This window comes from Opisthocomus hoazin, chromosome 18 (assembly GCF_030867145.1).
Source record: "Opisthocomus hoazin isolate bOpiHoa1 chromosome 18, bOpiHoa1.hap1, whole genome shotgun sequence".
Lineage (NCBI taxonomy): Eukaryota > Metazoa > Chordata > Aves > Opisthocomiformes > Opisthocomidae > Opisthocomus > Opisthocomus hoazin.
The window spans coordinates 17168713-17195542 of record NC_134431.1 but is presented as its reverse complement, the minus strand read 5'-3'; the positions used below and the strand labels follow the sequence as shown (position 1 = coordinate 17195542).

Genomic DNA, 26830 nt, shown 5'->3' with positions numbered 1-26830 from the left:
AGGAGGTGGGAACACAAAAAGCACACTCATGGGAGTCTCACCTTTTCGAGAAAGAGCTGGGAAGGGCAACCAGTCCTGGCTGTGAGCATGGCTAAGCCAAGAGAATAGCAGGAGCCTTTGACTGTCTTTACAAGGAATCGTACTTCACTGTATTAATTTCCTGGTTTTCTTGACAGCGTGGATGGCACGGCTTATGGGGCCATCTGGAAAGCGCTTGGTGTTCTCGGTAGACTGCACAGGCAACTCAGGGGAGCTCAGACGTGCTCTCTTGCTTGGTATCAAACTTCTTGCTGCTTACCAGCTGGTACCACCTGCCTTACAACTTGGCAGGGTGAATGGCTTGTCCTAAAGGCTTGGTTTCATGCTGTGCTGAACTCTTCCCACTGACATTAGAAAGGAGCTGCAAGAGCTGAGACCCTCTCAAGATCAGATAGAGCCAAATACTTCAACACCATCAAAATCCAAGACTTGTCCACTAGAATATTTTTATTTTAAAATATATTAAAGTGCCTGGCTAACATTGCAGAGCGAAAGGTTGAGCCTGGTCCCTCCCCACAGTCCACCCTTGCTTAGTGGAATGTTCTGCCTTCCCCAACAGCAGTGGGATGAGACTCCTTTGCTCATTCGATGGCTTCCATGACTTCCATCACAAGAGTGCGTGGCCCTGTCATGATGAGACTGCTGATGGTCTGATAGTCCAGATGCAAAACGTACATACCATTCACTGAGAAAACAAACTGGCACACCTGTAAGGAGAGCAAGGGCAGGTTACCTTCAGCCAATGTCTTCATGGCAACTTCTGCCCGTGACTGACTAGAGCCAGAGGCCTGCAGTGCAAATAACTTGCTGCAAAACCCTGCAAACCCTGAAGCATTACCACTCCATAAGCTACTAATAATCACTGTGCTACAATCACTGTGTCATAAAAAAGGGACCAAAGGGATTTAGACTGTGAGCTAACAGAGAAAAAAAAAAGGCTCCTTTATGAGCAGTGGTTCATTTCACAGATGGAAATGAGGCACAATATTAACATCTAGCAAATTGGTAGCAAATGAGATTAGGTAAGGAGAAATGAACTGGGCTCTTGAGTAAATGAAACAAAATTCATCCATCCCCTTCCAATCCTGCCTGAAGCAAACAAGGAGTCACACTCCGCCTCTGAAGAATCCCATTATTTCAAATATCCCTGTGACTTCAGACTTATATCAGCTTGTAGAAATTACACCCTCACTCCTGGGGTTTTTTTATAGGGAGCTCTGAAACTCTACATTTCTTTCACTTACAACTAAAACTCTACACACAAAACCCACACATGTTTGGGACTAAAATGAGTTTCAATACCTAAATTCATTTCACCTGGGCTGGAAATACTGGAAATCGCTTGATAAAAAAACCAAGGCATCAGCCTAAGGTTATCAAGCTTGCATACACATGGAAAAGAGTTCCATGCAGAATTAAGTTGTTAATAGCAGAGAAAAACAAAATGTGTTACATCTCAGGAGCTGGGAGAGCGGGTGATTCATGACAAAGCTCTGCTCCTTCCCTGCTTCTCTTGGGTTACATACAGTTACTGGAGCTGAACTGGGAATTCTCTGCTGTGTTTTTAGTGACTCAGAGTTTCAACATCTCCAAAGTCTACCACAGGGACAGCTTAGTTTTGACAGGTTTTTTTTCAATTTTAGCTGCCCACAGCCCCTGTGGTGCCCTGGCAAAATGCAAGTCCACCGCTGTGCAGCCGCACGCAGTGCACTTTACCTGCAGAGAGCATCCTCCCCTCCGCCTCTCCCAGCACTGCCAGAGCTCCATGTGCCAACTCGGTTGGACTGATCTCCTCCGCAGGAGGTGGGATTATCACAGAGGATGTGTTCAGCCTGAGAAGCTCAAGCAGGACATAAGTCTTGCCTCTTGTTAAGTCACCACAAGCAAGAATTACCTTCATCCCCGCTGCAGCAGCAGGTCCTCCTGGGTCCACTGCCTGGATGTGGCAAGGTCTTCCTCCTCGGACCACAAACCCCCATCCCACCGCATCCCCCACAATCTACAAGCAGAACAAAAGGGCTTCAAAAACCACGGAATGGGCTGGATAGAGGAGATGCAACAGTTCCTACTGATGTGGAGAGCTCTGCTCATGATCCTAATCTCTGTCATACCTGGGAGAGAAAGGAAGAGTTTGCCTCAATGCTCCTCTGACCACCAGTGGGACAAAAAGACCTTTCTGCTCTGCTTCCACTTACGTTAGCAATAGTCCGTGTCACCCCACAGTTCTTTCTCAGCCTTCAAGGCGGGAGGAGAACATCCTTGGGCACTGGGGAGATTTCCATATCTCTGCAGGTACAAATGTCCAACAGCTCCCAGCATAAAGGGGGAGAATCACAGAATCACAGAATCACAGAAAGGTCGGGGTTGGAAGGGACCTCTGTGGGTCATCTAGTCCAACCCTCCTGCCGAAGCAGGGTCACCTACAGCAGGCTGCATGGCAGCTGGGGATGAATTCTTCTTGGGAATATTGGTTTCAAGAAGAGTCTCTCTGTCTTTCTGCTTTGATTCTGGTGGATCTTTTCATTCACCTGTGCTAGTGTCTCAGAGAACGTCCTTGTTTCCACACTGGGTTTGTGAAGGGTTTTTGAACAGGCACCACCTGCAAATCCAGTATGCCAGAGGCTTTGTCCTTCTGGGCTGCTTATTTCTCTGCCTGCAGGTGTAGTTAACACCCCTCCTTGCTGTGTTCACTGTCTTGCTACATTTGAGTAAAATACACATTTTTTTACAAAACACTGAATCCTCTGAATTTCTTTCGACACTATCGAGTTTCAGGAGAGCACAATGGAATATTCCTGGGCTACGCACCAAGTAAGATGAAGAACCCCAGATTAATTGCTCTCTGCAAAGCTGCTTTCTGATTAATATTCCCTGCCAGCAAGTGAAGAAGAGTGAAGCACAGGCAGCATGAAGTAGCAGTGCAAGGCATGCACCAAGAGCACGTTGAGAACATTTCCAGAGCACGCACTCGGTGCCTTTTCCTTGGCACAGGAGAGCATTTCCAGGGTGGAAGTAGCTACTCTTCCCGCTCTGATCTCTGTCTGACAGAGCAGTTTTACTGCAATACTGTGGCCACCTGATGTAACTAAAAGAGAAAAGGAATTCCCAAAGGGCTGCATATTACCCATATAAACAAATAACAGCAACTGCACAGCTCAGCAGAGGGAAATGAGCCATGAAAGTCCCGGGCTGGCAGAGTTGAAGGGCAGGGCAAGAGCACTCAGGAGGAGAATGAACGGCACGTTCTCATACATGCCACACTAATCACCAGCTTTATTTTTCTTGCTCCTTCCCACCAATTCCTACAGCACGGTTAATTTGGGAGCCTGATCCACAGCTCCTCTGTAACCCCACTTGTGTCAAACCAGTATGGCAAGACAGCCCTCACGCTTCCTAAACTGGCAGCCCGAAGATTCCCCCTTGCAAAAGCAGGCAGGAAAGGGCTGGGAAGTTCTACACAAAAATAAACAAACACGATAGGATCTGCAGGGCAGGAATTGTCTTGCAACATTCACGCCCAGCACCCACCAGCCCTGCCTTGACTGGTCCTACAGCTTTAGAAATAATTAGAAAAGCAAAAACCCAAACCCCAGGTAGTCTGCAGCATCCTGGAGATTTTGCAGTGTGTTTATTTTGTCCGTGAAAAATCCGTGAAAAAAGCCCGTCATAAGAAAGGCAAGAGTGGCCCTCAGATGCTCCCCATTCAGTCCTGCTCCATCAGGTGCTGATGGACCCTATCAAGCCATCTGGTCTGCGGCAGGAACCTGAAAGATGCATAAAGCCGTGCATAAAGATGATATCTGTGTGACGGGGAATGAGTGTCAAAGCCTCAACTGTCACAAGACTTGACTGACTCTACAGTTTGTATGCAGCTGGATGAAACATAAATGGGAGTTTTTCCATCCAGTAAACATTCTCTTTCCTGATCTACCTCTTTAATATACATTAAACTAAAGCAGAGGCTGGGCACATTTTCACCCACAAGAAGATCTGCAGACATTGATCCATTGAGACTCAGCAAGAAAGAGCCGTGATGATGTGACGTGCAATCAAAGCTTCAACGTACAGAGGTCAGAGCAGCAGACAGAAAGCCATCGAGGAGCAGTCAGAGATCTCGGTACCGTTGGGTTAGCAATACCATTTGCAATGGTCACTTACAGTTAGCGTCCTCTTGATGTAAGGGGCCCCAGGGGACAGGAGCTCTTCGTTGGTGACAGGTCTCTTTAACACTAGAGCAGAAGGTGACAGATCCTATCAGAATCAAGGGTTTTATACAGTAAAGTGCACAAGGAGGCAGCCTGGGGATTACCGTGGGCTGGAGAACAAATATTTGAACCAGCCACAGTTACTGCACACCGAAATCTTTGCATTTATCTCAGTGTTTTTCAAAACACTCTTATAACTTTTCAAATCACGACTCAGAGGTGGGGCTGACCCCCTCCTGCTGCAAGGCACCAAGCCGACAGTGAATGGGTTTGGACCTGAGGCTTGAGCTAGCCCATGCCCTGAAGGAACAGAGGTATCCCATGCAACGAGAGGGCGATGCAGAAGCCCAGACCTGATTTGGGGTTGCACTCAGCCACAGGAGGGAATACCAACATAGGAGTGGCGCTGAAGTAGGAGTTGGAGTTTCCAGCCAGGGAAGTGATGCTGCTCCTTCGAACCGCTGAGACAATTTTGATCTCCTTGTTGGTCTGGACTGGAAGGGGAAGAAATAGCAGTTACCCAAGGAAGGAACAGACTAGTTTATAATAACAAACTTCCCCACCCAGCTTGACCCACACCTGAAAGGTAGGCATGCACTGAAAACAGCATTTGAGCTTACAAAGAATAAAACTAGCTTCAAAGAACGACCAAGAGCTGAGGTGGTGGTAAACTGAGTTATTTCCCTGGAGTGGGGAGCTGTGATGGAGACTGCAACTGCATCACGGCATCCACCACAAACAGATGGGTGGTCACTTCATAGGATGCCTGGAGGAACACCCTACACTCTGCTGGAGCAACACCTCTGCCTCTGGGATACTCTGGTAACGTACTCTTGCTTTCACAAGAACAATTCCCCTGCATCCACACCCCTCCACAAATGCATCCGCAGTTACCGGAGAGAAAGCTGGTGTTGCCCGGGTCCGGGCTGAGCTTGCGAAGGCAGAAGGGGCTGTCCGGGCTCTCGGACAGGGCGCGAGAAGAGTTCTCATTGAGTAACTCTGTGAGACGCCGCCTCCGTCGAAAGTTGATCCAGAATTGGTAGAGGATATCACTGTCAAAGAAGTGATGCCTGTTGGAGACTAGGAGAGAACAGGGGAGGAGGGAGAGGCTGAGGAGGGGCAAAAAATATGTAGCAAATATAATAAGGGACCCAGATGAATTACTTTTAATGCCTCTCTGTTCTATTGCCATTTTTCTGACTGTTTGAGAACGCTACCTGCAGGGAAGGAGGAACAGCAGGGCCACCGCCCCAAGAGATGCCATCTCCCGGGGTGCACCATAGCGTCACAGCCCTCCACCTGCCCCTGTCCCAAGACACTCAGAGGACTCCCTGCCTGCTGAGTCGAAAGATGAATTCCTGCAGATGGTTATTTACGATCCCCAGCCAAGCAGAGCTGAACATTACATCCTCACAACCCAGCGCTCCCAACCCCAGGGGTGGATCCCAGTCCTGTGGCCGGGAGCTTTGAAGAACTGAAAAGCAATAGCTCAGATTTCAACTCAAAGCCTTTGTGAGTGGTGGAAGATCACTCCGATTTCAAAGGTCACCAGCTCCAAACATAGAACTAAAAGGCCCCGTTGCCATCTCCAAGTGGGCACTTGACCAGCACTTGTTGCATGACATGAATGGGCACTTGTTCCTAGCACAGCCTTGACAAGTACGGTCATCTTTTGCTTTCCATCCCAGCTCCAGCCAGACCTACGCTCACCATGCTGAATGATCCCATGCTCCAGCAGCGCCCGTCCCAGCTCCACCGCTTCCTTTCGGTTCTCCGCTTCTCCCTCCTGAACAAGCCAGTCGATCATGTCGCAACCCAGGAAAGTCCTCTGGTACTTCACTGAGTTCTCCTCTCTCACCTTCACAATCGACTCTTCCACGCTCACCAGCCTGGCAGAGAGGTGGGACGAAGCTCCCGTGATGCTGCACAGCCCTGCTGTCCCATGTGGGAGCTGCAGCCAGCCGAAGAAACCCGAGAGAAGCGAGCAAAGCATTACAGCCAAAACACTGCTGCCGGGGAGCAGTGGGAAGGGAGGGAGAAACGCAGAGCTGCGGTCAGGCAGCGTTGTAGATCTTCATCACAGCGAAGGAAGCAGCTTCAGCAAAACCAGTTCGGTTGCGACCTCAGCTAAAGACCACAGAGGAAAGCCAAGGAAGCAACTGAACGCGTGCAACCCATGGCAGAGAGTCTGAACGGATGGAGAAGGTGTGTTTCAGTACAGATATACTCAGTTTGCAGCACATGCCAGAGCTAAATCCAGTGTCTCCACGAGAGGGCGCAGCGGGCTCAGCCGTGAGACGCTGGATGCTGGATGCTCTCCCACCACTGCCGAGGAAAAGCCAAGTCCAAGGGCTGCACATCTGGCAGAGGGGCAGGGGGACAGCCATAATCACTGCCCGCCTGCCCGAAGGGCTTCTCCCTCAGCGCCAGTCTGTGAATGACTGCCCGGGCTTGGGGGTGGAGGAGATGAGAAGAGGCTGTTAAAGGAACCGGGTCTGGAGGGTGGACTGTGGTTGAACCCAGCCTAACAAAAGGATTCATGGGGTACCTGGGAAGAAGCCTTGGTTTTAGATCCAGAAACAATCAACACCAAGCAAACTAAACACTTGGAGGCGGAAGGGGTTTTCTTTACCATCTGAGAATTAGTTTTTCCATGACAGATTTTGCAAATGGCCTAAGCGAAGTGTGGAGATCCCGGCCCACGAGGGCTCTGAAGATCCCACGCGCTGCTGATTCTGGTGGGACGTTAGGTCCCAATGGCGCTGGTGGAAGCATCTCACCCAGGGAGGCTGGGCGAGCGCTGGGAATGCATATGATATGCGCATAGTATTTTCTGTACTGTTAGCTTCAGTATCAGATGTAGCTGGAAAGGGAAGTTTTACAATATTTAGTTCTACTTTTAGAAAGAAATGAGAAATAGGCACACCTTTACAACGGAACTTAGCTTCTAGGGGTTATTGAAAACTGTCTAAGTCTAGGAACACAAATATTTTCCTCCCTGTCCTTCCCGTATGAACCACCCAAGTTTTCCATTACAAATTGTTAAGAACCTCAAGTTGAATTTCTGCAAATCCTAGATATCGCAGGCATTTTGATACGATTGGGAAACCTCAGAGTTCTTTCTCCCCTAAGGACTCGAGCCCTTGAGAGCATCCACAAGTTCAGAGCACAGCTCCTACCCCAGCCCCAGAGCCCGGCTGTCCTGCGGCTGTGACAGGGCTCGGGAAACAGCATTTCCCAACACACAGGGTGCAGAGAAGGAAGAGAAAAAGCCAGCTGGAGCTGTGGCTCCCAGCAGTAGAGCATCTGCAGCAAGTGCAGCCAGCAAAGCCGCTCCCGAGGCCCCTCGCTGAGAGCTGTCTTGCAGGGGAAGGACTCACGCACTTCTCATAGAGGCTCTGCCCTCTCATGAACACCTTCACATCCTTGCTGAGAGGGAAGGTCCCGTCGTCCTTGCGGAAGCGGTAGAGCAGCTTGGCATCCTTGTAGTCCGGGTGCTCGTCGCAGACTGGAAGGGGGAGTTCAGAGCAGGGACGTCAGTGCCGCGGGCGTCTGTCTGTCCGTAACGGACGGACAGAGCTGCACGGAGTGCCGACTCAGCTGGGTGTTATCTCCAGGTTAAAAGCTACAGGGGCTGCGTGCGATGCCCTTCTCTACGCCCCTCACCTCAAACAGTAACCTGCATTCGAGCCTTCGGTCCCCAAACCAGGCGCTTACGAACGCCCGCAGCCCGTGCCGGTGGGCGAGGGGTCAGCCCCAGTGAACAGACCCCGGGAGAGCTTGGGTCTGAGCCTGCATTCTCAGCCAGACACTAAAACACTAAAATGTTCGTTAGACTGAACAGAGAAGATTTTTGGTTTGTTGGGGTTTTGGGTTTCTTTGGGTTTTTTGTTGTTTTTAGGATTTTTTTTTAAATTTCAATGTTGATGGTTTGGTTTAGACTAAAACAAAACAAACTGAACTGTCTCAACCAGTGTTTTTTGGAAAGCTGCTGCCACATGCAAGGAGACTTGGGGGACAAGAGGCAAAACCCCCCCACTGCATCCAAAACCCCATAGAATCACCTGTGTCCCTGCCAAAAACACTTGGAAACTAACATGTACAATGGCACCAACTGTTCCACACCATTTTGTGCCAACCCTGCACATTGATTTGTCTGGCAAACTGACCTCAAGAGAGAAATTTTCCTGCAAAGCCAGGTGCATACAACTGGAATAACCGAATCCATGCGAAAAGCCCCAGTTCTGTATTTGTCTTGGGAATGAGCGCAGCCTGTACACGCATGGCTCTTGAGTGCATGCAACATTTTGCAGGTAAATATTTGGGATACAGCCTTGAGATACACTTTTGCAACAGATTCCTAGACTACAAGTCAAAAAAAATACCCCCAAATCCCAGTCCAGCTGTCAAATCAGTCAGCCTGCCCTTCTTCAGGTCCACCCGCCTGGAGCAAGGAGGAGCAACCTCAGCAGTAAAAAAAGAGAGTAAGGAATGTGCCCAGAAAACATAGAAAATCAGTCAAAGGGGGAAAAAATCCATGAAGATTTCCTTACTGAAGTAACATAATCCACTAGAGTGAAATTCAAAAGTCAGAAAACGTTTCTTGTGAAAATCTTAACCCTCGTTCGTTCTTCTGAGCGCACCGGCAAAACTTCTTTCCCCCTTTGGCGAGCAGCTCCGTGCTAAAAACCATCAGATCATCTGGGGTTCACCATCCCTCCGGAGCAGCGGTCTCGGCGTGGAATCGGGACACTAAAGCCCGTGACTGGCCAAGCAAGGAGGCAGACAAGAAAGTTGTTCTGAAAGGTGGAAGTTTGCATCTGAACAACTCCAGGGAGCAACGATTCAGACGTCGTTGCGATCGGGACTTGAACAAACAGCCGGACAGGACCGAGCCCATAGGAAACCAAAGCATTGTCGCTATTTGAAGACCAATTTCGACATGTTTCCAGCAGGTAACAGAAGAACAGCTCAAACCACATCAGACCGTTAAGCGGCAGCACAGACAACGATCTTCCTAAGATAATTATCATCCTCTGCATCCCAGCAGAGATGAGGGCAAACAGTTTAGACAGGCAATTGCAAAGCCCTTCACGCAGTGCTGCGGGTAGCAGGCAGCCCTGTTTCCCTCGGACCAACAAAAATGAACGGTCGTAAGGCTAGCTGGAAAGTCAGCTTCTGTGTCCTGCCAGGAATTATCACCGAATCCCAGCATGGCAGGGGTTGGCAGGGACCTCTGTGGGTCACCCAGTCCAACCCCCTGCCGAAGCAGGGTCACCCAGAGCAGGCTGCACAGGACCTTGTCCAGGTGGGTCTTGAATATCTCCAGGAGCAGGAGGGACACGTCCGCAATAAGCAATCAAAACAGCCCCGGCGCGGGGTGCTGCACAGGTTTAATTAACTAATGGATTGATTTGAAACTGTCGGCTGGAGAGATGGAAAAATAATCAGTTTTAAGTGTTAATGGTTAACTGAGAACTCGCTGCTTCAGCTTTATGCCTTTGTGATAAAGCACAGCAGCAGTTTATTTTTACTCAAGGCAGCTTAACGCAAAGAGCATTCACCTCAGCAAGTAGCAGATGGCAACAGGGAGTGTTTGCATTGCGGTGGTCCAAGACAGATATCTCTGCGCCCTAGAGCAGAGCGGGCAAGAGAGGGCTGAATTTGGTACGGTTGTCATCTGCTTCTGCCTCCTCAGCTGCGTCCCCTCGCGACAAACTGCCACCCGACCCCAGGCCACCACGGCTCGTGTCCCAAGGCTTGGGAGCACGAGCGCTCAGCCTCGAGTCAGCAGCTCAGCCGCAGCCCTTCCCACCCAGGGCAGTGGTCTCCCCGGCCCGTCCGATAATCCAGGACTTTGGCTCCTGACCGGGCCTGCAGATCTCACGGAGAGAAACGGCTCTTTGCCGATCTGAAGCACTTGGTCCCCGTTGTTCTACCAGGACCAAGGGCTGGACCTTGGGGACTGCGCTGCAGCTCAGGGACGGGCGCAGACCGCGGGATGTGACCTGAGCTACTCCAAAACTGCTGAAAGCTCCAAAAAATTTTCAAAAAGAAAAAAGCCTGACTACTAAGAGCTGGGTTTGAACACCAAACTACCTTCCCCCCGACTCGTACTGTTTTTCTTTTCTATTTTTTTCTTTTACCAGTTTCAGCCTTTGAAATGGCATCACACACTTAGATCCCAAGGGAGGCATTCCTACAGGATCGCTTCAGCCTCAGGTTTACAGGTACCAGATGGCTTTTGGCTTCAAGCGATGCAGACCCCACACCCCTACTTGTCCCACCTTAGCATGGATGGGGAAACTGAGGAACACTGGGCTCTTATGGTAAAAAAAATGAACTTTCCTGCAGATGTGAAGGGTGTGTTAGAATTCAGCTTCCCCTTCTGCATGACACAAACATGAGCTAGAGCAGCTTCTGTGAAAATATCCACCATCGGCTGCTGTAGGGCAAGATAGGTCAGGCGTCACTGAACTTGTTTTTAAATAAGAGCCATTTCTGATGCTGTTTTACCAGGGCACAGCCCAAGTCCCTTTTCTGTGGGGCAGGGACCTCGCACAGCCCCCAAAGCACTGCAGCCTCACACAGATCCAACCCCCTACAGCCTCGTGCCTGCCCATCATCTCCCAGCTTCTCCAGGAGCCCTCAACAATCAGAGGGTCGTGAACAGGGACCCAACCACGCTTCCAAGTCCTGAGCTGATGGACACACAGGGTGAGCAGACACACAGCCACCTGCCTGGGGAGACTCAGCGGGTAGCAGAGAAACCCACACACCGTGATGGATGATGTAGTGGTCCATCAGCTTCTGCATGAGGCGGATGCCCGTCTCTCGGTCCGGCGCTTCCTTGTGGTCGATCAGCCAGTCTGTGAGCTCCTTCGCCACGAAGCAGTTTGGGTATGTTCGGAGGTGGTAACGCCTGTCCTTAATGAGCTTCCTGTCATGGAGGCGAAGCCTAGAGAGAAAGGCAGCCATTGAGCATAGCTGGTGTCAGAGGGGAATTTGGGTCTAATAGCCCAGTATCTGCCCAGCCTAGAGATACCACTCATGATTTGGGACTTCTGGCAAGCACCCCGTGACTTCTAAATTCAACCAAACCTCTTTGCTTCACAAGGCTGCGTGAGTCAATCCTAAGGAGCCTCCCTTCAACAGCCCCCTTCTCTCCTGTCACCACTACGCAGGACATACAATTGCCTGCACCAGACTTCGTCTGAACTATACATGTCTTTTTGTTATAAAGAGGCCTCTAAAAATACACAGCAGCTAAGTGGAGGTTGTGAAGAAGGGTCAAAACACAGAAAAAATTATTAGCAAGTACATTTGTCATCTTGGTGCCATTCTGTCTTTAGCTCTCGTTCCCCACAACCACTAAAGGATGAGCACAGCTGCCCCCAGGACAAAGCCTCAGGCATAGCTCAGGGTGGCAGCAGCAATGGGAGCCCTCGTTTCTTCCGCGGGCGTCGAAGAGACGAGTGCCAGGCGGATCCGAGGCACTGCTAATCCCTGCACCCACTCATCCACAGCAACAGCGGACAACGGTCCCGACATTTTCTGGTTCAAACTGGGATAGACCGGGACAGAGCTTACCAGAACAACAAGCGTCCTGTCCTGCAAGCCCTGACGTTCTGGCTAGTCTGTGACTCCGACGGGAAGATACACAGGGGTGAAGGTTACTCAGGTGAGTACGGCTTTGACTTTTAAAAGGGCCTTAACAACTGAGCAAGCCACCAGGCACAGAGATCTTCTGTGCTCAAGCCAAAGCCGACCCAGCTTGGCGGGAGATCTGTCCAGGAGCCAAACTTCTGCCCTGTAGTCACGACCGCTCCCAAAATACTAACCCTGGAAAATGCCCAGAGCATGCAGCAGACTCAGAGGGGGGATGTCTAATGAAGATCTCCTCTGTAACCCCAGGATGTTGCCGGTTTCAAATTATTCATTTCAATTCATAGTTTTGCCCCAGGCCAGTGTATTTCACAAAAGCATTAATCACGGCAGCCTGCCTTTATTTAATGCCTCACTTTCCTTTGTTCTTTTTGATGAAATTATATGTACTCCACATCACGCTGGACAACAGTTTCAGGCACCACACAAGAAGCTTTAAACGTCCTAAAAATCTATCAGGTAATAATAGATTATCCTACATTGTAGGATTTACAAATACTAGGGTCTCCTAAGTCTTAAAATAAAACCTTTTGTTGGATGAAGAATTAGTAATTGGTTGTTGTAATTAATGCTGAGGCTTCTATGAGCCAACCTAATTCTTAACAGATATTTTCAGTCCTTCCAGGTAACTAAAATACTAAACCAAAGATTCATGCAGAGCCAGCTCCTGGTCCTGCCTTTGACAGGCCTCCCTCAGACACTGAAGTCTATATTCAGTATTTTACTGCCTTCTCATGAGTGATCAGCAGTCATTCTGCATATGGATTTTACCTGAAGAGAACAGTTCAGAGACAGCTGCCTGCTATTTTTAGAGTTTTTAGCTTTTTCCTTCTTTTATTTCATGGTCCACTGTCAAAATGCCATCAGACACAGTCAGCAGCAACTGCAGAGAGGCTCCCCACCCCGACATCCCTCTGCCACGGGAGAAGACAAGCAGTCATTTTTTATGTGCTTTCTTTCCTTCATAATCAGCAAGTGGGATGCCGCTATAGAGGCGTGTTCAGTAGAGATAAGAAATGTACCAAGAGTACTCTATTGCTATCAAGAGTCTGCAGGAGTCTGTAAACACTACGTATACACACACACACACGCACACATATACACACACACATACATCTTTACCCACAGTAATACATAGATCATAATCACACAAAGCCTGAATAGAAACTGGTTGGGAGAATGCTACTTCCCCTATAGGTCTTTTTTTATCATGTTTCAGAATGCTGCAGAAAACACACAGATCTTGTGGGGAAAAAAGAAAAAAATTCAGCAAACAATACTACTAAAACCTAGGGTTTAAAAAATTAGAATAAAAACTAAAAATACACTTATTCTGAAACTATTCTATTGCGAACAATTGCCAGGATAGGAACTAAGTGGTATTTAAGCACCTCTGGAGCAGCAGCATCCTGGACACTGTTGGGCTGCTGTGAGTTTGTGCCACGTTTGCCCTCTTGCCCACAGACCGGGGGCAGCGGCAGATGCACAGCTCAAATGTCCTTGCTGTCTTTTCACTTTCCTCTTGTTTGCTGTTTCCTGTCAGCTACAAGGAGACAAATTCCGTCCTTCAGAGACAAGAGGACGTCACACCAACTGCGTCTTCGAACAGCTCAGCTGACACCCCCTGCAAACCAGCCCACGTACAACGGTGCAAGAACACAGCCAGTGAAAACTAGGAGCGGTTTACAATCGGACTTCCAGATAAAAGAACTTAAGGAAGGATGTGTAATGCAATATTTTGAGTTTTCTAGATGCCAAAACCTACCCCATGTACACATTACTTCTTCAAAAGGAGAAAAAAAAAAAAAGGCAGAGCAATGCAAGGGTAAACTCTTTGCTGGAAGGTGAGGACGGAGTCACGAAACTCTCCCCGCTCGGCAGTCGGTTCACACGCCTTTGCCTTGGGTAGGCTGCGTTGGGTAACCAAACTGTTTCTTTGTCAAGGTCGCTACAAAGACATCGTTACTCATCCTGTGTAACCTTGTTGAAAGGCAGACCTGCAGAAGTGTAAACAGAAGAATAAAAACCCCAGCAAACCACAACAAACCAAACCCAAACCTCTCGGGAAGCACGAGTTTAAGCCACTTCAGCTGCTACGAACACGACTTCCCTGCTCCTCCGGCAGGCCAGCGTTTTCCCAGCAGCGTTGTGGGTGTCCACTGCTGGGGAGCAACCCAAGCAGCTCCTCTCAATCGCTTCTGTCTGCTCCCATCTCGCACAATTCCAGAGCCAAGTCTCAATCAGGGGATTACGCCGAAGCAAAGCGCTTTGTGGAAAAGGTGCTGCTTTTACTGTGTCGTAGCCACACGGCCAGAGCAATCCCTAAAGCCATGGCTGTTCCGCACCAAGGGCTCCCAGGTGCCTGCACGGAGTGGGAGCGTCTCCCTGGGGCACTCTCCATCACCTCCTACCCACGCAAACAGACCTTGAGCGTCTCAAACGCCGAGGTGGATCTGTCAAGGACATTAACTCTGCTTCGCATCTATGTACAAATGGATGGTCCTGGAAAGATGCGTCACCCAAAGGATCTTTTCTGTTCCTATCCTTACAGGAAAAAAAAAAAAAACCAAAAAAAAACCCCAAACACCAAAACCACCAACAACAAAAAACCCCAAACAAACAAACAAACAGCTAAGTGCTCAGGAAAAGGCAGCAACAGCCACAACAGCATATCTGCAAAGCGGCTGCTGGAGAGGCACATTCAGGCAAACCTGCTGCAAACAGGCTCAGCAAAACCCAGTTTGCTGCACTCCCAGTCTCCAAAAGCACCAGTACGTTCTGGGGGAGAAGGAAGAGATTTGCACGCCTGTGGCAGCCCAAAGTGGTACAGAGATGCTTTATTTTCCTGCTTGTGTTTGAATGCGTGTATAGGAAAACCAGACTTTTATGTCAAAAAGAAATCCCAGCAAGCACTATTCTACTTCCCAGTCCTCACTTTCACCAGTGCTCAAAAATTAATAATATGCTTTTAAGAACATTCTAATAGTGTAGTCTCGTCTCTGAGTAACGTTCACCTGGTGACAGCCACATCGAGCGGTGTCCCACGATTCATCCAGGCAGATATCCCCACTTCAACGCATCCAAGTTCAGCAGAGAACCACCAAACCTCCCGTGGACCCAAGGCTTTTGGGCAGGAATACAAATTTTGGCATGTTCAGCTACACAGCTTGAAGTGAGCCCAGTTTCCAGAACATCAAAGTCTGAGCATTTTATTTAATGGTGTCTCAGTTTGAGTATCCGCATAAAACGCTCAGCACCTTTGAAAATGTTGGACAGTGGCTAAAATCACAATTTTATTCTTCATAGGATAAAACCTTCCTTCTCCTCTCAATATTTCTGCCCAAGACATAAATTTATGGAGTATATTTTCTGTTTAAGAGTGATTAATGCAGCTTAGCAGAGTTATTAGAGAAGAGCTGGTTCCCTTGGCCATGAGGAATACCCAGCAGAGAGTGCACAAGGGCTTGTCTATACTTGAGAAACTCAGATTACAGCAGGGTGTGAATTCAAAGCGCAGTAGCTGTTCCGGAATATATCTGTGCTGATAAGCCATTTGTTGCAATTAGAAATGACTAATTGGGCCTCTTTTACAGAATGCCACCCAGGAACACGCAACGCCCAGTAAAACGAGTTGTGATTTTCATGCAAGTTTGTATATCTGAAACAAAACGACCGACAGCGGGAGATGTGAGGACCGAGCCTGAGACAGCAGCCTTGTCACACCCAAGACCCAAATATCAGGGGAAATTATTGTCTTCATCTTTTTGACGGGGAGAGCCTTGAGACCCAAAACTCCTCTTCCCTTTCCATGGACTAGAAAGCAGCACGCCTGTGGAAGCAAAGGGGCCCTGGCAGACAGACAGCCTGAAGCACAGCATCCACTCGTCCCTCGATTCCGTTAGGAGCTGTTTCCTTCCCGGCCAACCCCACGAAGCGTTCCCTCACCCAGCTCTTTCTGGCTGGGAAGCTCATCCTGACAGTGAACAGACCCATCCCTCCGGCCAAACCCAACTCTGAGGGATTTGCAAACTTGCTGGGTAGCCAAAGAACTGTAAAGATGGAGCAAAGGTTTGTTTGGTTAAATACAATAGCAGGGAGGCAGGGCAGGAAGCGGAGAACAGGGATAAACAAATGTTTGAGATTTAATGTAGGTACAACAGCGTTCTTTGCTGATTGAGGCTTACAGAGTCAGGGCAGACCATGAGGCTCCCTTACACGCTCCTTTATTCCTTACCTGGTGGAAAGCAGGGGAGCACAATGCCGATATTTAGCCCTGCCCCATCTGCTGTTGCCTGAGACGTCACCCAGCCTCCCTGCCTCAGTTTCCCCATCGCTACCTGTTGGACAGCCAGGCCCCGGGAAAATTCATATCACTAATTCTTCATGTGCCAGGCTGCAAGATCCACAAAATACAAGGGGCAGACTCTAGCACTCAGCGTGCTCTGCATCACTCCGTTCTCAGTTCTGCTCTGCAGGGCAGGAGGAGCCCAGCTGTGGGCTGGTGCCATCGCTTCAACCTCCTCCCCGGGCTTTACACCCCGTGCCGGCCAGCAGCTCCTGCGTTTCTACCCCGGGAACAGGCTCCTGCCCAGACCAAAGCAGAAGGATGCGACTGCTGTGTGCCGAGCCACCAGCAACAGGACCCAGCTCTCCATCGCTGCGAGCGCTGCGGGGTCCTCCCTCGGCGTTCAGACCCCCCGTACACAAACACAGGTGAAGAACGGAGCAGTCGTGCCGGATGAAATCCACCCGCTCTTCTCCACGCTGCAGAGAGCTGGAGCCTCTCAAGAGCAGGTCACAGGCAGCGAGCAGCTGAGGCTGTTTTGCAAAACAGCACGTGTGTCCCGGCGTCGCAGGTTCAGTGTACACCAGCCGCCGAGGCGAGAGCTCGCACACGCTTCCTACCCCTCCTGTCACCCCGCGCAGCAGAGACAACCTGCACCAGGCTCACCCCGGGCCAGCAAACCCAACCGCAGCAAGCAGCCGAAGACTGCAACCTGCCGCCATGGGCTTGGTCTGAAAACTCTCCGATTTCGGGAGCTCCCTAAGCAGGAAAATCCAAAGCACTCCAGCTACGGGGGCTGAAGAGATGAGTGCCCCAAAAAGTACATAAAGTTTGGGCTTTCTATTCAACTTTATCCCAGCCACACTAACGGAAAGCTATTCCCTCCTGCTACAAAGCTTGCCTCCCTGCAGGCTTTTAGCATCCTTTTTAAAGGCTCGGGGCACATTCACGCTGACAGTCAGGAGTGAAGTTTCCATGCAAATAATGGGACGAAAAAATGAGGTATTATGGGTTTTCAGAGGAGTGTAACATTTGTGCTATGTCCAGTGGAGGGCTACGAGGATGGTGAGGGGACTGGAGCATCTGTCCTGTGAGGAGAGGCTGAGGGAGCTGGGCTTGTTCAGCCTGGAGAAGAGAAGGCTGAGAGGGGACCTAATATATACTTACAAATATCTGCAGGGTGGGGGTCAGGAGGACGGGGCCAGACTCTTTCCAGTGGTGCCCAGCGACAGGACAAGGGGCAATGGGCACAAACTGAAGCAGAGGAAGTTCCACCTGAACACGAGGAAGAACTTCTTCCCTCTGAGGGTGACGGAGCCCTGGAACAGGCTGCCCAGGGAGGCTGTGGAGTCTCCTTCTCTGGAGATATTCAAGACCCGCCTGGCCGCGGTGCTGTGCAGCCTGCTCTGGGTGACCCTGCTTCGGCAGGGGGTTGGACTGGGTGACCCACAGAGGTCCCTGCCAACCCCTACCATGCTGTGATTCTGTGATTCTAGATCTTTACCTTGCTTATAAGAATTTATGTACAGTGCAGGGTACTAGAAGACTGTCTCTGAGTATTCTCTGTTCAGAAACAGACTTCTTGTATCCCACTCCCCTCCTTACACTCCCAGTTGCCGGGTGGTCCAGGATCTGCCACGCTCCTGCGCTGCCAAAGGTGCGAGGAAGCCACATCGCTCCCCTGGCGCACGCACCGAGCAGTGTGAACGCGTGGCTTGATTATTGCGTTTTCTCTCTGAATACCTGACCCCCTCCTGCGGGCCAGGCTACAGAGCCCATGGTAAAAACCTCAGTCACTCCAGAGGAGTGAAATACCGGAGATTTAAGTGTGAATAATCCTGCCATGCCCACAGGATGGAAAAAGTCATAACTCGACATCTCTCACACCGAGTTATTGAAATGAGGCAAGTCACTCAGATCAGCTGCTGCTTTTCCCTGGGAGAAAGTTCAGCCCATTTTCAAAGCCTTGCTGACAACGTGGGCTGCCAGCACCGCGAAGGCAGAAAGGTGGAGCAGCCTCCACCCCCAACAGCAGCTCTCCCAGTCACTACCTAAGGAAAAGATTTAATTTCTGGAGCTAGGACAGTAATATTTCTGAAAGACAATAGACTGGAAGTGTGGCCAACCATCAGTATGTAATTAAAACCCAGCCAGTTTGGACATTGTGTCTTCAAGATGGGGCCCTAATCCTTCATTATAAATTATCAATTCTTGATACCATACAAACAGTAAAGCTAAGGCTAACGTGACTCACTGAGAATGGACAACACAGCGACATAGAGCCAGCTTCAGGAATCTGATGCTAGCACTCTGGGCTCTTTGCATTATTCACAGACAGATTTCCTATTTTCCACCTGCGTTTCAAAACCAAACAGAACGGCTCCAGATGCAAACAAGGAAACTCTGCTCCAGAGCTAGGAAAGCCTGCAGTCGCATGCCCGGAAGCAAGGGGCAAGGGGGGGGCTCTGACCTCAGATACACACATACACATATTTTCTCAACCACACAGATTTTCTTGCATGGCAGAATATATTGCTGTCTTTATAAGGAAAAAACCTCAGAAGCTGCTCAAGAACTGGGACTGCAAACCAGCAGAAGTTCCCAAAAGTGACACTCACGAGAGGGAAGACCCTACACGCTGCTGTGCAAAACAGTTCAGGTGCATGGGAACCACGGGACGACCTCCCACATGCCCCCAGAGGCTTTGCTGTCACCACTCAGGACCAGGGACCTTGGGGTCCGCATCAGGCTCCGGGTTTAGGGGAGGATGCCAAGGGAGCAAAAAAAAACCCTGTTGCCATCGAAACCCACCCGCCAGTCCCCTGGCACCTGGAGGGGAAGGGCAGGAGATGCCCAGAGAAGAGCAGCAGGACAAGGTAACACAGGCAAGGAGCTGGTTCACTGCTGGTTTGGTGGGTGAAGGATGGTCAGCAGGTACTGGGGAGGGGGAGACACGAGCACCCCAGGGTAAAGAGCTTGCCCAAGGGTAAAGCTTGGAGCCTTCTGCTAACAGGGTGCAGCCCGGAGCCCCAGCCTGGAGGAGGGCCCCATCACCTCCTACCTCAGTTGCTCTCCAGCAATCATCACCTCAGCCCTGTAGTGCTGCTCTGTGGCTTTCTTCTTCACGCTGCTGCTCAGGCTCTCCATGCCCGGGGTCCCGCACACGCCGGGGGATGCGGGGCGAGAAGATGCCGGTGCCCAGCCCGGCGGGCAGGGTGCAGGAGGACAGCCCGGAGTTGCCGGCCCCGGCTCCCCTTCCCTCCCCGGAGACTCAGGAGGAGGAGGAGGAGGAGGAGGAGGAGGAGCCGCCGCCTGCTGCAATCCGATCCCGGCTCCAGCACCTTCCCCCCCCCCTCCGCTCTCCAGCCGGGAGCCGGGGGGTCCGGTCCAGCGGGCTGGGGACCGTGTCCTTTCCTCTTGCAGAAGGCTCCAGGCAGACGTGGTTTGATCAGCGAGAAGATGGGCAGAGGGTGCTGGTCGATAGCAGGCTGACCATGAGCCAGCAGTGTGCCCAGGTGGCCAAGAAAGCCCACAGCATCCCGGCTTGGATCAGGAATGGTGTGGCCAGCAGGACCAGGGCAGTGATCATCCCCCTGTGCTGACACTGGTGAGGCCACACCTCGAGTGCTGTGCTCATCTGTGGGCCCCTCACTACCAGAAGGACATGGAGGGGCTGGAGCGTGTCCAGACAAGGGCAACGAGGCTGGGGAGGGGCTGGAGAACAAGGCTGGGGAGGAGCGGCTGAGGGAGATGGGGCTGGAGAAGAGGAGGCTGAGGGGAGACCTTCTCGCTCTCTACAACTACCTGAAAGGAGGCTGTAGTGAGGTGGGTGCTGGTCTCTTCTCCCACATAACTTGTGATAGGAGAAGAGGAAATGACCTCAAGTTGCATCAGGGGAGGTTCAGATTGGATATTGGGAGCAATTTCTGTCCTGGAAGAGTGGTCAGGCACTGGACCAGGCTGCCCAGGGCAGTGGTGGAGTCCCCATCCCTGGACGGGTTCAAAAACCATGTAGATGTAGCACTTGAGGGCATGGTGGTGCTGGGGTGACGGTTGGACTTGATGATCTTAAAGGGCTTTTCCAACCTTAACGATTCTATGATTCCCCAAAGCACAGCCTCTGGACATGGGGCTTGCTCCCAACCCCTTCCCTCAGAGCTTTCCACCTCTCCCCAGAGTGGGCTGCACCCAACACCATGGCCAGCGCTTGCTACAAAGTGGGCTCGGAGCAGCTTGAGCCCTTCCTCACTGTAGCAGCCATCGTAGAGGTCGTACGGAGATGCACTGGTCTTCCCCTGGGCAGCATCACCGCTGGCTCTGCCGATGAAGGAGCAACAGAAGTGTAGCTAGCGGGGCTGAGCAAATCCCAGTCTCGGTGCTCTCGTCCAAGTCAAACAGCTGCTGCAGCCTGGAGAGCGGCAGCGATGGGCTACACCAACAAGGCTCCTTCTATCCAGGCTCTCCCAGATCACACCATACCATAAAAGCAGGAAAACAGGCTCCCCTTGTGCACAGGCAGGCTCAGCAGCAGCTCTCGGGCTGGCTCCTGGAGTCTGCTCCGACGTCGCTGATGCTGGTGTGTCTGTTCCAGCCTCAGCAAAAGGGCTTTGAAGGTGCTCCCGGGGCAGGCAGGGCTCATCCCTGCCCACCGCTGCGGCATCCTTCATTCACAACACGGCTGCTCCCCAAACCTGCCCAGCCCATCACTCCCATCACAGCACAGACACAGAGCAGGGCACCGTGTTCATCCTCAGAGCTGAAGTCTGGCTCTCATCCACCACTCCCCAGGCCATCCAACCCGCAGAGCCACCACAGACCCCCTGCTTTCTCCCAGCCAGCAGCTAATTCGGAGTTGGCCACACAACAGCACCTGTAGGCAGCTGCTTTCCTGCACCGTCTGAGCACGCAGGGCTGCTTTTGGTGGTAGAAACAGTAGCAGAGAGCTAAAAGCAGAATGATCTGAGGTGAACATCATCTCATTACCAGCGTAATGGGCTGAGAGGATTCGCCCACTGCTCCGGCCAGTGCCAGGACCATGTCCTCTTGCTGCAGAGGTGCACAAAAGGCCTGGGGTTCCCCCTTTGCCTGCTTTCTGGGTCAAGTATCCTTCACTTCAACTAGGGAGAAACCACTGCTATTTTACTCACTGGATACTAAATGTCTTCTTAAAAGAAAAAAAAAAAATTAGACTACTTCAAGTGAAGCTCCAAATCTGAGAGTGAATATTTTGCTCTTATAGTAACAAGGTAAAAGATTTCAGCTCTTGCCAGCTTCTTTCATGAAAAACACAGGAGGATAAAAGCTTATTCCTTCCACAAATTGCCTTGTAAAACATACCCTTTAAATTAGACATTAATCTTTCTACTTAAGCCACAAAAACAAGGAAGAGAAGCTACTAAAAATATATTATCTCCCCTTCTCAAGCCCTGAGAGGACTCAGTCCAGAGAGCAGAGGGAGGGCACAGCAGCCGGCGATACCCAGGTCTGCTGAGGATGGTGGAGCTGTGCTTGGAGAGCTGCCTGTGGGGAGGACGGGCAGCTAGGTGGGCTCAGAATTCTCGTGAGAGGACAGAGGCCCACTGTAAAATTCCAACTATTATAGGGAAGGTGACTATGCAGCAGTTGTTCTCCCAACAAGGACCAGGGCCAAGCTCATGAAATAAGTCAGTAGGCTTGAGACAAAGTATAGGACTTTTATTCCCCTTCACCAGCATCAAATTAAATTGTGCAATTTATCACCACTGCATATTGAGCCTCAAAAATGAAAGGGATTAAAAAGGGGATTAGGTAAATTCACGCAGGACAGGTCTTGGTATTGAACATGGTAATCCAGATGCTTCTGCCTTCATTGCTGGAAGCTGCAAGAACGAGTTAGTGGAGAGGTTACTCACCACTTCTTGTCCTCTTCCCCTGGCATCTGCTGCTGGTCCACACCTGAGCAAGGATCCAGGCCCGGAGGAACTTCTGCTCTCCATCAGCACAGCAGCCTGAATGTCACAGCCTTGGGGTGTTTTACACTGGCATTGAGCGAGAAAAGCATCTCCAAATCAGGAGAAAGGGGATATTAAACCAAGGCCATGAGTGCCCCACGCTCTCAGCACTGAGTTCTTATTCAACCTCAGGAGCATCCGTTGCAGATTTGACACCTTTCCCCAAAACCATTCTGTGTCACTGCAGGGAGCACGCACTGAGCGAGCTGCTGTCAGCACCGTCCTGGAGGTGACAGGGCTGGGAAAAGTAATCCCTAGACAGGTCTTCCCAACTCCCCATACACGCTGAGATTAATTAGATTTAGTTTGTTACCAGCTAGATCTACAGCTGAAAGGTGATATTCATACCATGGCTTTGGAGTCCAAGGCTACAATGAAAATGCCTACAGCACCGCAGAGCCGCTTCGCCTGGGTCTCCTCTCCAGAGGAACCGTAGTCTCTGAACTTTTCCGTTTCAATAGATTAGTAAGTAGTTTGACTCGCTGAGTGTTCAGAGAAGATGGAGGCACCTCTAGGTACAGCCAGTTCTCTTGTTTATCAGCTCCCAGCATCATTGCAATGTCAAGTAGAAGCTTTAGCACGCACTGTTCTTTTTTTTTTTTTAAGTTTTTATTTTCTTCTTTCTCCCAAGCAGGGCTGAGGAAAAGAAAGGAGGGAATTAGATGCTTTTAAGTTATAAATGCACAATCTTTCAAAACAAAAAACCTTATCTGTAAACCATTCCTTTTCTGCAGCAGCAAGTCAGGAGCGAGCACAGAGGACACCACGAGCTGTCACAGCCTTGTCAACGACCGCAAAGTTTGCCTTCGTCCTTTGCCTAAATGTCGTCCTCCCCACGTCTGTGCAGGCTCTGCGTTCCGAGCAGGCACGCAGCGCGCTGCAGCAAGCTCCGGTTCGGGGCAGGAGAGCCTGGCAGCAGGTTCAGGTTTGTCCTGCTCCGAGCCGGCACGTACGATGCCAGCAGTCTGCAGCTGGCAATCGGCCATCGCTTCTCCCCACACACACCGAGTGTTTTTTTTATTTGCTAAGCTGAATCAAAAAAATAAAGAGAAAACAGAGTTCACAGCCAACATCAACAAAATAAAATCCCTGATTTTGCAGGGCCTGCGTTTCCTCTGTGCCAGCAGTGCTGCCCCGCGCCAGCTCACAGCGAGCTGCTCTTGCCCGAGACCGTTTCCCCGGGGTCACTCCCTGTCCCCAGCAAGGTGCGCTCGCCTGGGCTGGAGCCCCGCACTGGGCTGGCAGCAGGGAGCACAGCATCTTTCGGGAGCCAGATTCTCAGAAAAGAAGTTCAGATTTGGCTGTAGAGCTCACCCCTGAGGTTATCTGCTGCTTAACTCCTCGATGTCAGGGCCACAGCAAATTCCGGAGGCCGCCTCACAGCGAACACCTCCACACAAAAACAGTTCAAATAGCAGAGCAGCAACACCGGGGGTACCTCGGGTGGGGATCTCCCCCCCAACAGCAGCCAGGGCAACGGCCTCGCAGCCGATAAAGCTGGCCTGGAGATGGCTCTGCCCCAGGGAAGCGCGTTGCACCGCGGAGACTCCTCTGTCCCTGTGTTGGAAGCTGATAACGAGACGGGAAAGCAGCGTCCTCAGAGCCCGAGAAGTTCGGGAAGATTCATTGCCTTCCGCTGGCAGAAAACGAGTGTGGTATTCAGCAGTTTCTCATTAGCCTAGGCTGGAGCTCTCACGTCATTGAGTGTCCTTCGTTTTGTTCCAGAAAATAAATTTGGACATCAGAGCAGTACGTATTACTTCATTCCACAGAAAAGAAGGGCTGGTAACCCCAAGCAAACAAATGTAAGTCAAAATAATCTGGCTGGCTTCAAAACAGCAAACAGGGCAATCTTTGTTTCGCTTACAGTTTTAAACAATTACAGCTCAGTCACAGTTCTCCAAAACTACAAAGACCAGAACTTCAGCTTGCAAAAAAAACAAAACAAAACCCAAAACCTGAAAGATTAAACTGTCCCACAATTGCATTGCTTCAGGACCTGCAGCTTTAACGCAAACACTACCGGATACTTACCTTCATCATGAACTAACAGAAGCTTTCATTGGAGAAGGGAAAAAAAAACAAACAAAGAGCAAAGAACAGCAACAAAAGAAACACTCTTCTCCAACAAGACCTGGAACCCACATCATCTTCACTTCCTCATTCCTCAACAGCTGTGAGAAAAAACATTAAAAACTTTCAGTAGTCCTTAACTTTCAGCTCCCTTACCAGCGCTCGGGTGTGAGAGCTCAAAGCAGGCCGGAGGAATTGAATTCCCTCCGTTCCCCCTAAGTGGGAGGTTCTTCAACACGTCATTTAAGATCGAAGTCAGGAGTTGCCGACCACTCCGATGCGGACGTGGAGCCTGGGGTCTGCAGGATGCATCTCTGCTGCGCCAGCTCCCCCAAAGCTCCCAGGGGCACCCACAGCTCTCCAGCCTGGTCTGGGAACCCCCCGGGCAGGGCTGTGTCAGATGCCGCACGGCACCTTCAGCAGCCAATTCTAGAGCCACATTTCTCCCAAAGAAGAAACCCTCGAGCTCAGAGGTGGGAAAGTCTCCACTGTCATGCTCTAATGGGAATGTGCTAATTACGTTACAATTAGCCTTCACTGAACACAGCCAAAGGAACCGCTCCTGGCAGGGTGAGTGTAATCCCACCATGATGAGCTATTGCTGTGCCACACCTGCACCAGGAGCGATGGAGAGGACAGCCCTGTCCTGGCCCCGTGCCACGAGTCTGCAGCTTCCTCCTCGTGAAGAAAGGGCTGTCACACCGGTTGAACAGCAAAGGGCCAGGCTAAGGGGTTAACGTAACAGCCTAGAACCTGGTGTTTGTTACAGCCTGAGCTTTTCACTGCCTCCAGCCAGCCCGGTGCACTCAGCCGCAGAGAAGGGCAAGCTAAAATCCTAAGGCAGCAAGTAAAATCAAAGGAGCACGTGTGTGTGGTTGGGGGAGAGGAATTTGCGTCGTGTAGGCTTAAGGCAGCATGCAAGCCAAAGGCAGAGGACAGGATGGGGCTGTGGATAAGCAGATACACAAGCAGGAACACATTTCCAACCCTGCATCCAGCTCTTCACACCTCATCTAAGCTAGGTTCCCTCAACAGCCATGCACAGGAACACAATCCCCTCTAGAAGAAGGAGGGAGAAGCGAGGCTGTCCACCACGGCATCGCTCCGACCGCAAGCTCCGAGAAAAGCATCTTCCACGTGAGCTGGTACGTCGCCCCAGTCCTTCACCACAACCAGCGCGAGAGAGGGCTTGCACTGGGAATGATCCGGAGGATTTTCAGCCCAAGGAACGCACTCAGCAGAGCCCAGCTCCTATTAAGACTACACAAGCAAATGGACAACAGCCCAAGGAACATTTACCGGTCCCAAGCAACGGCTCACAGCCCGAGTGTTTCCCACCGGCGGTGATATCCAGACACAACGCACCTGGACACGACGGCTGCAGATTTCTGGCCGCACCTCCTGTTCCGCTGGCAGCGGTGGCCGAGCACGGCTGAGCCGTTTCACCTCCGATGCCTCGTGGGTTCTGGGAGGAGACGGCTCACGCAGGGCGGGTGAGCCTCTGGACCACGCCGCTGGCAGAGCCCCGGGTGCGCGCGGCCTTTTATGGGTGAAAAAAAGCCCTTCACAGCCACCATCACAGAGGACAGGCATACATGGAGACAGGTAAGTCTGTTCTGCAGAGGTTTAATTTTACTAGCTTGGATATCACCAGCAGCCTAGGCTACACAAGAAGTATTTATTCCACTTCTTTGATGTGCTTTGGTGCTTTGTACTCCCTATGAGGTTCTACGACCAGCTTAGAGACACACCTTGGTGCGGGCAAGAAGTTTCAGAGACTGACGAGTGGTGTTAGATCCAGACTATCTCTATTGCCTGCACTGCCGGAACGCTGGGGAGCCGAAGCTGAGCGGGTAAGCCCTGTCGAGGCAGGCCAAATTTGCAAGGGAAGTCCAGCGGATGGCACCGAGGCGTGCCCAGCAGTGACGGCTGGAGCCAACGGGAAATCTGTGAACACAGAGCTAAAACAGCGATCCACTCCTGAACTGCAACAAGCTGCTACGTGACGCCACCATGCAGACAGGCTTCTGCAATGAAAATTCCTAGTTTGACCTTGACCACAACAGCCTTTATATAGTCTGGCCCATGAATTTACATATATTAACCATTTGTGTCAGCAGAGTAGGGGAAAAAAAAATTGTATATACAAGTGGGTTTTGCCCTAGGTAGTCAAACACTGTTATATTTATATTTAAGGCAACTTGAGCAATCCAGTGAAGAACTGCTGGTATTAAGCAGCAGCACTTCAATCAGAAGCGGGGAAATTTTTTTTCCTAAAGGCACACTCCAGCCTTTCTGTGGTTCCTGGCAGAAGCCAATTTATCTCTTGTCAAATTCAACAGCCTCAGCAAAGCTGAGCAGCCTCTCAGAGGGAGCACGCTTTGGCAGAGCTTAAAGGGAAAGACAAAAACGGGTTTACAAACTGTGAAGAGCTGATAGCACGGGATTTTCCTGCTTGAGCAGCGCTCAGGATCCTGGTGAGGTACAACACAACTGCACTCTTGGCAGTCCTTGTCACCAGCCCAGCCAGAGAGACTCTGTCTCTCCCACTTCTTCTCAGCGACTGCAAGTAC

General features: G+C 50.8%; 1 protein-coding gene across 2 annotated transcripts; it reads right to left on the bottom strand.

Moving 5' to 3' along the window:
• Nucleotides 1-553: 553 nt before the first annotated feature.
• LOC104328812 (DEP domain-containing mTOR-interacting protein) lies at nucleotides 554-19424 on the bottom strand. Of its 2 annotated transcripts, none has more exons than XM_075438660.1 (9): nucleotides 19256-19424; nucleotides 11024-11202; nucleotides 7629-7752; nucleotides 5955-6133; nucleotides 5139-5324; nucleotides 4598-4738; nucleotides 4198-4268; nucleotides 1756-2038; nucleotides 554-664 (listed from the first exon to the last, which is right to left on the bottom strand). In XM_075438660.1, exons 1-9 carry the CDS (start codon nucleotides 19339-19341, stop codon nucleotides 621-623), a joined length of 1293 nt encoding a protein of 430 aa, XP_075294775.1. In that variant the 5' UTR covers nucleotides 19342-19424; the 3' UTR covers nucleotides 554-620. The 2 variants fall into 2 exon arrangements, with proteins under 2 accessions (XP_075294775.1, XP_009932175.2); XM_009933873.2 differs by having other exon boundaries at nucleotides 554-746; nucleotides 1934-2038.
• Between the last annotated feature and the right edge of the window lie 7406 nt (nucleotides 19425-26830).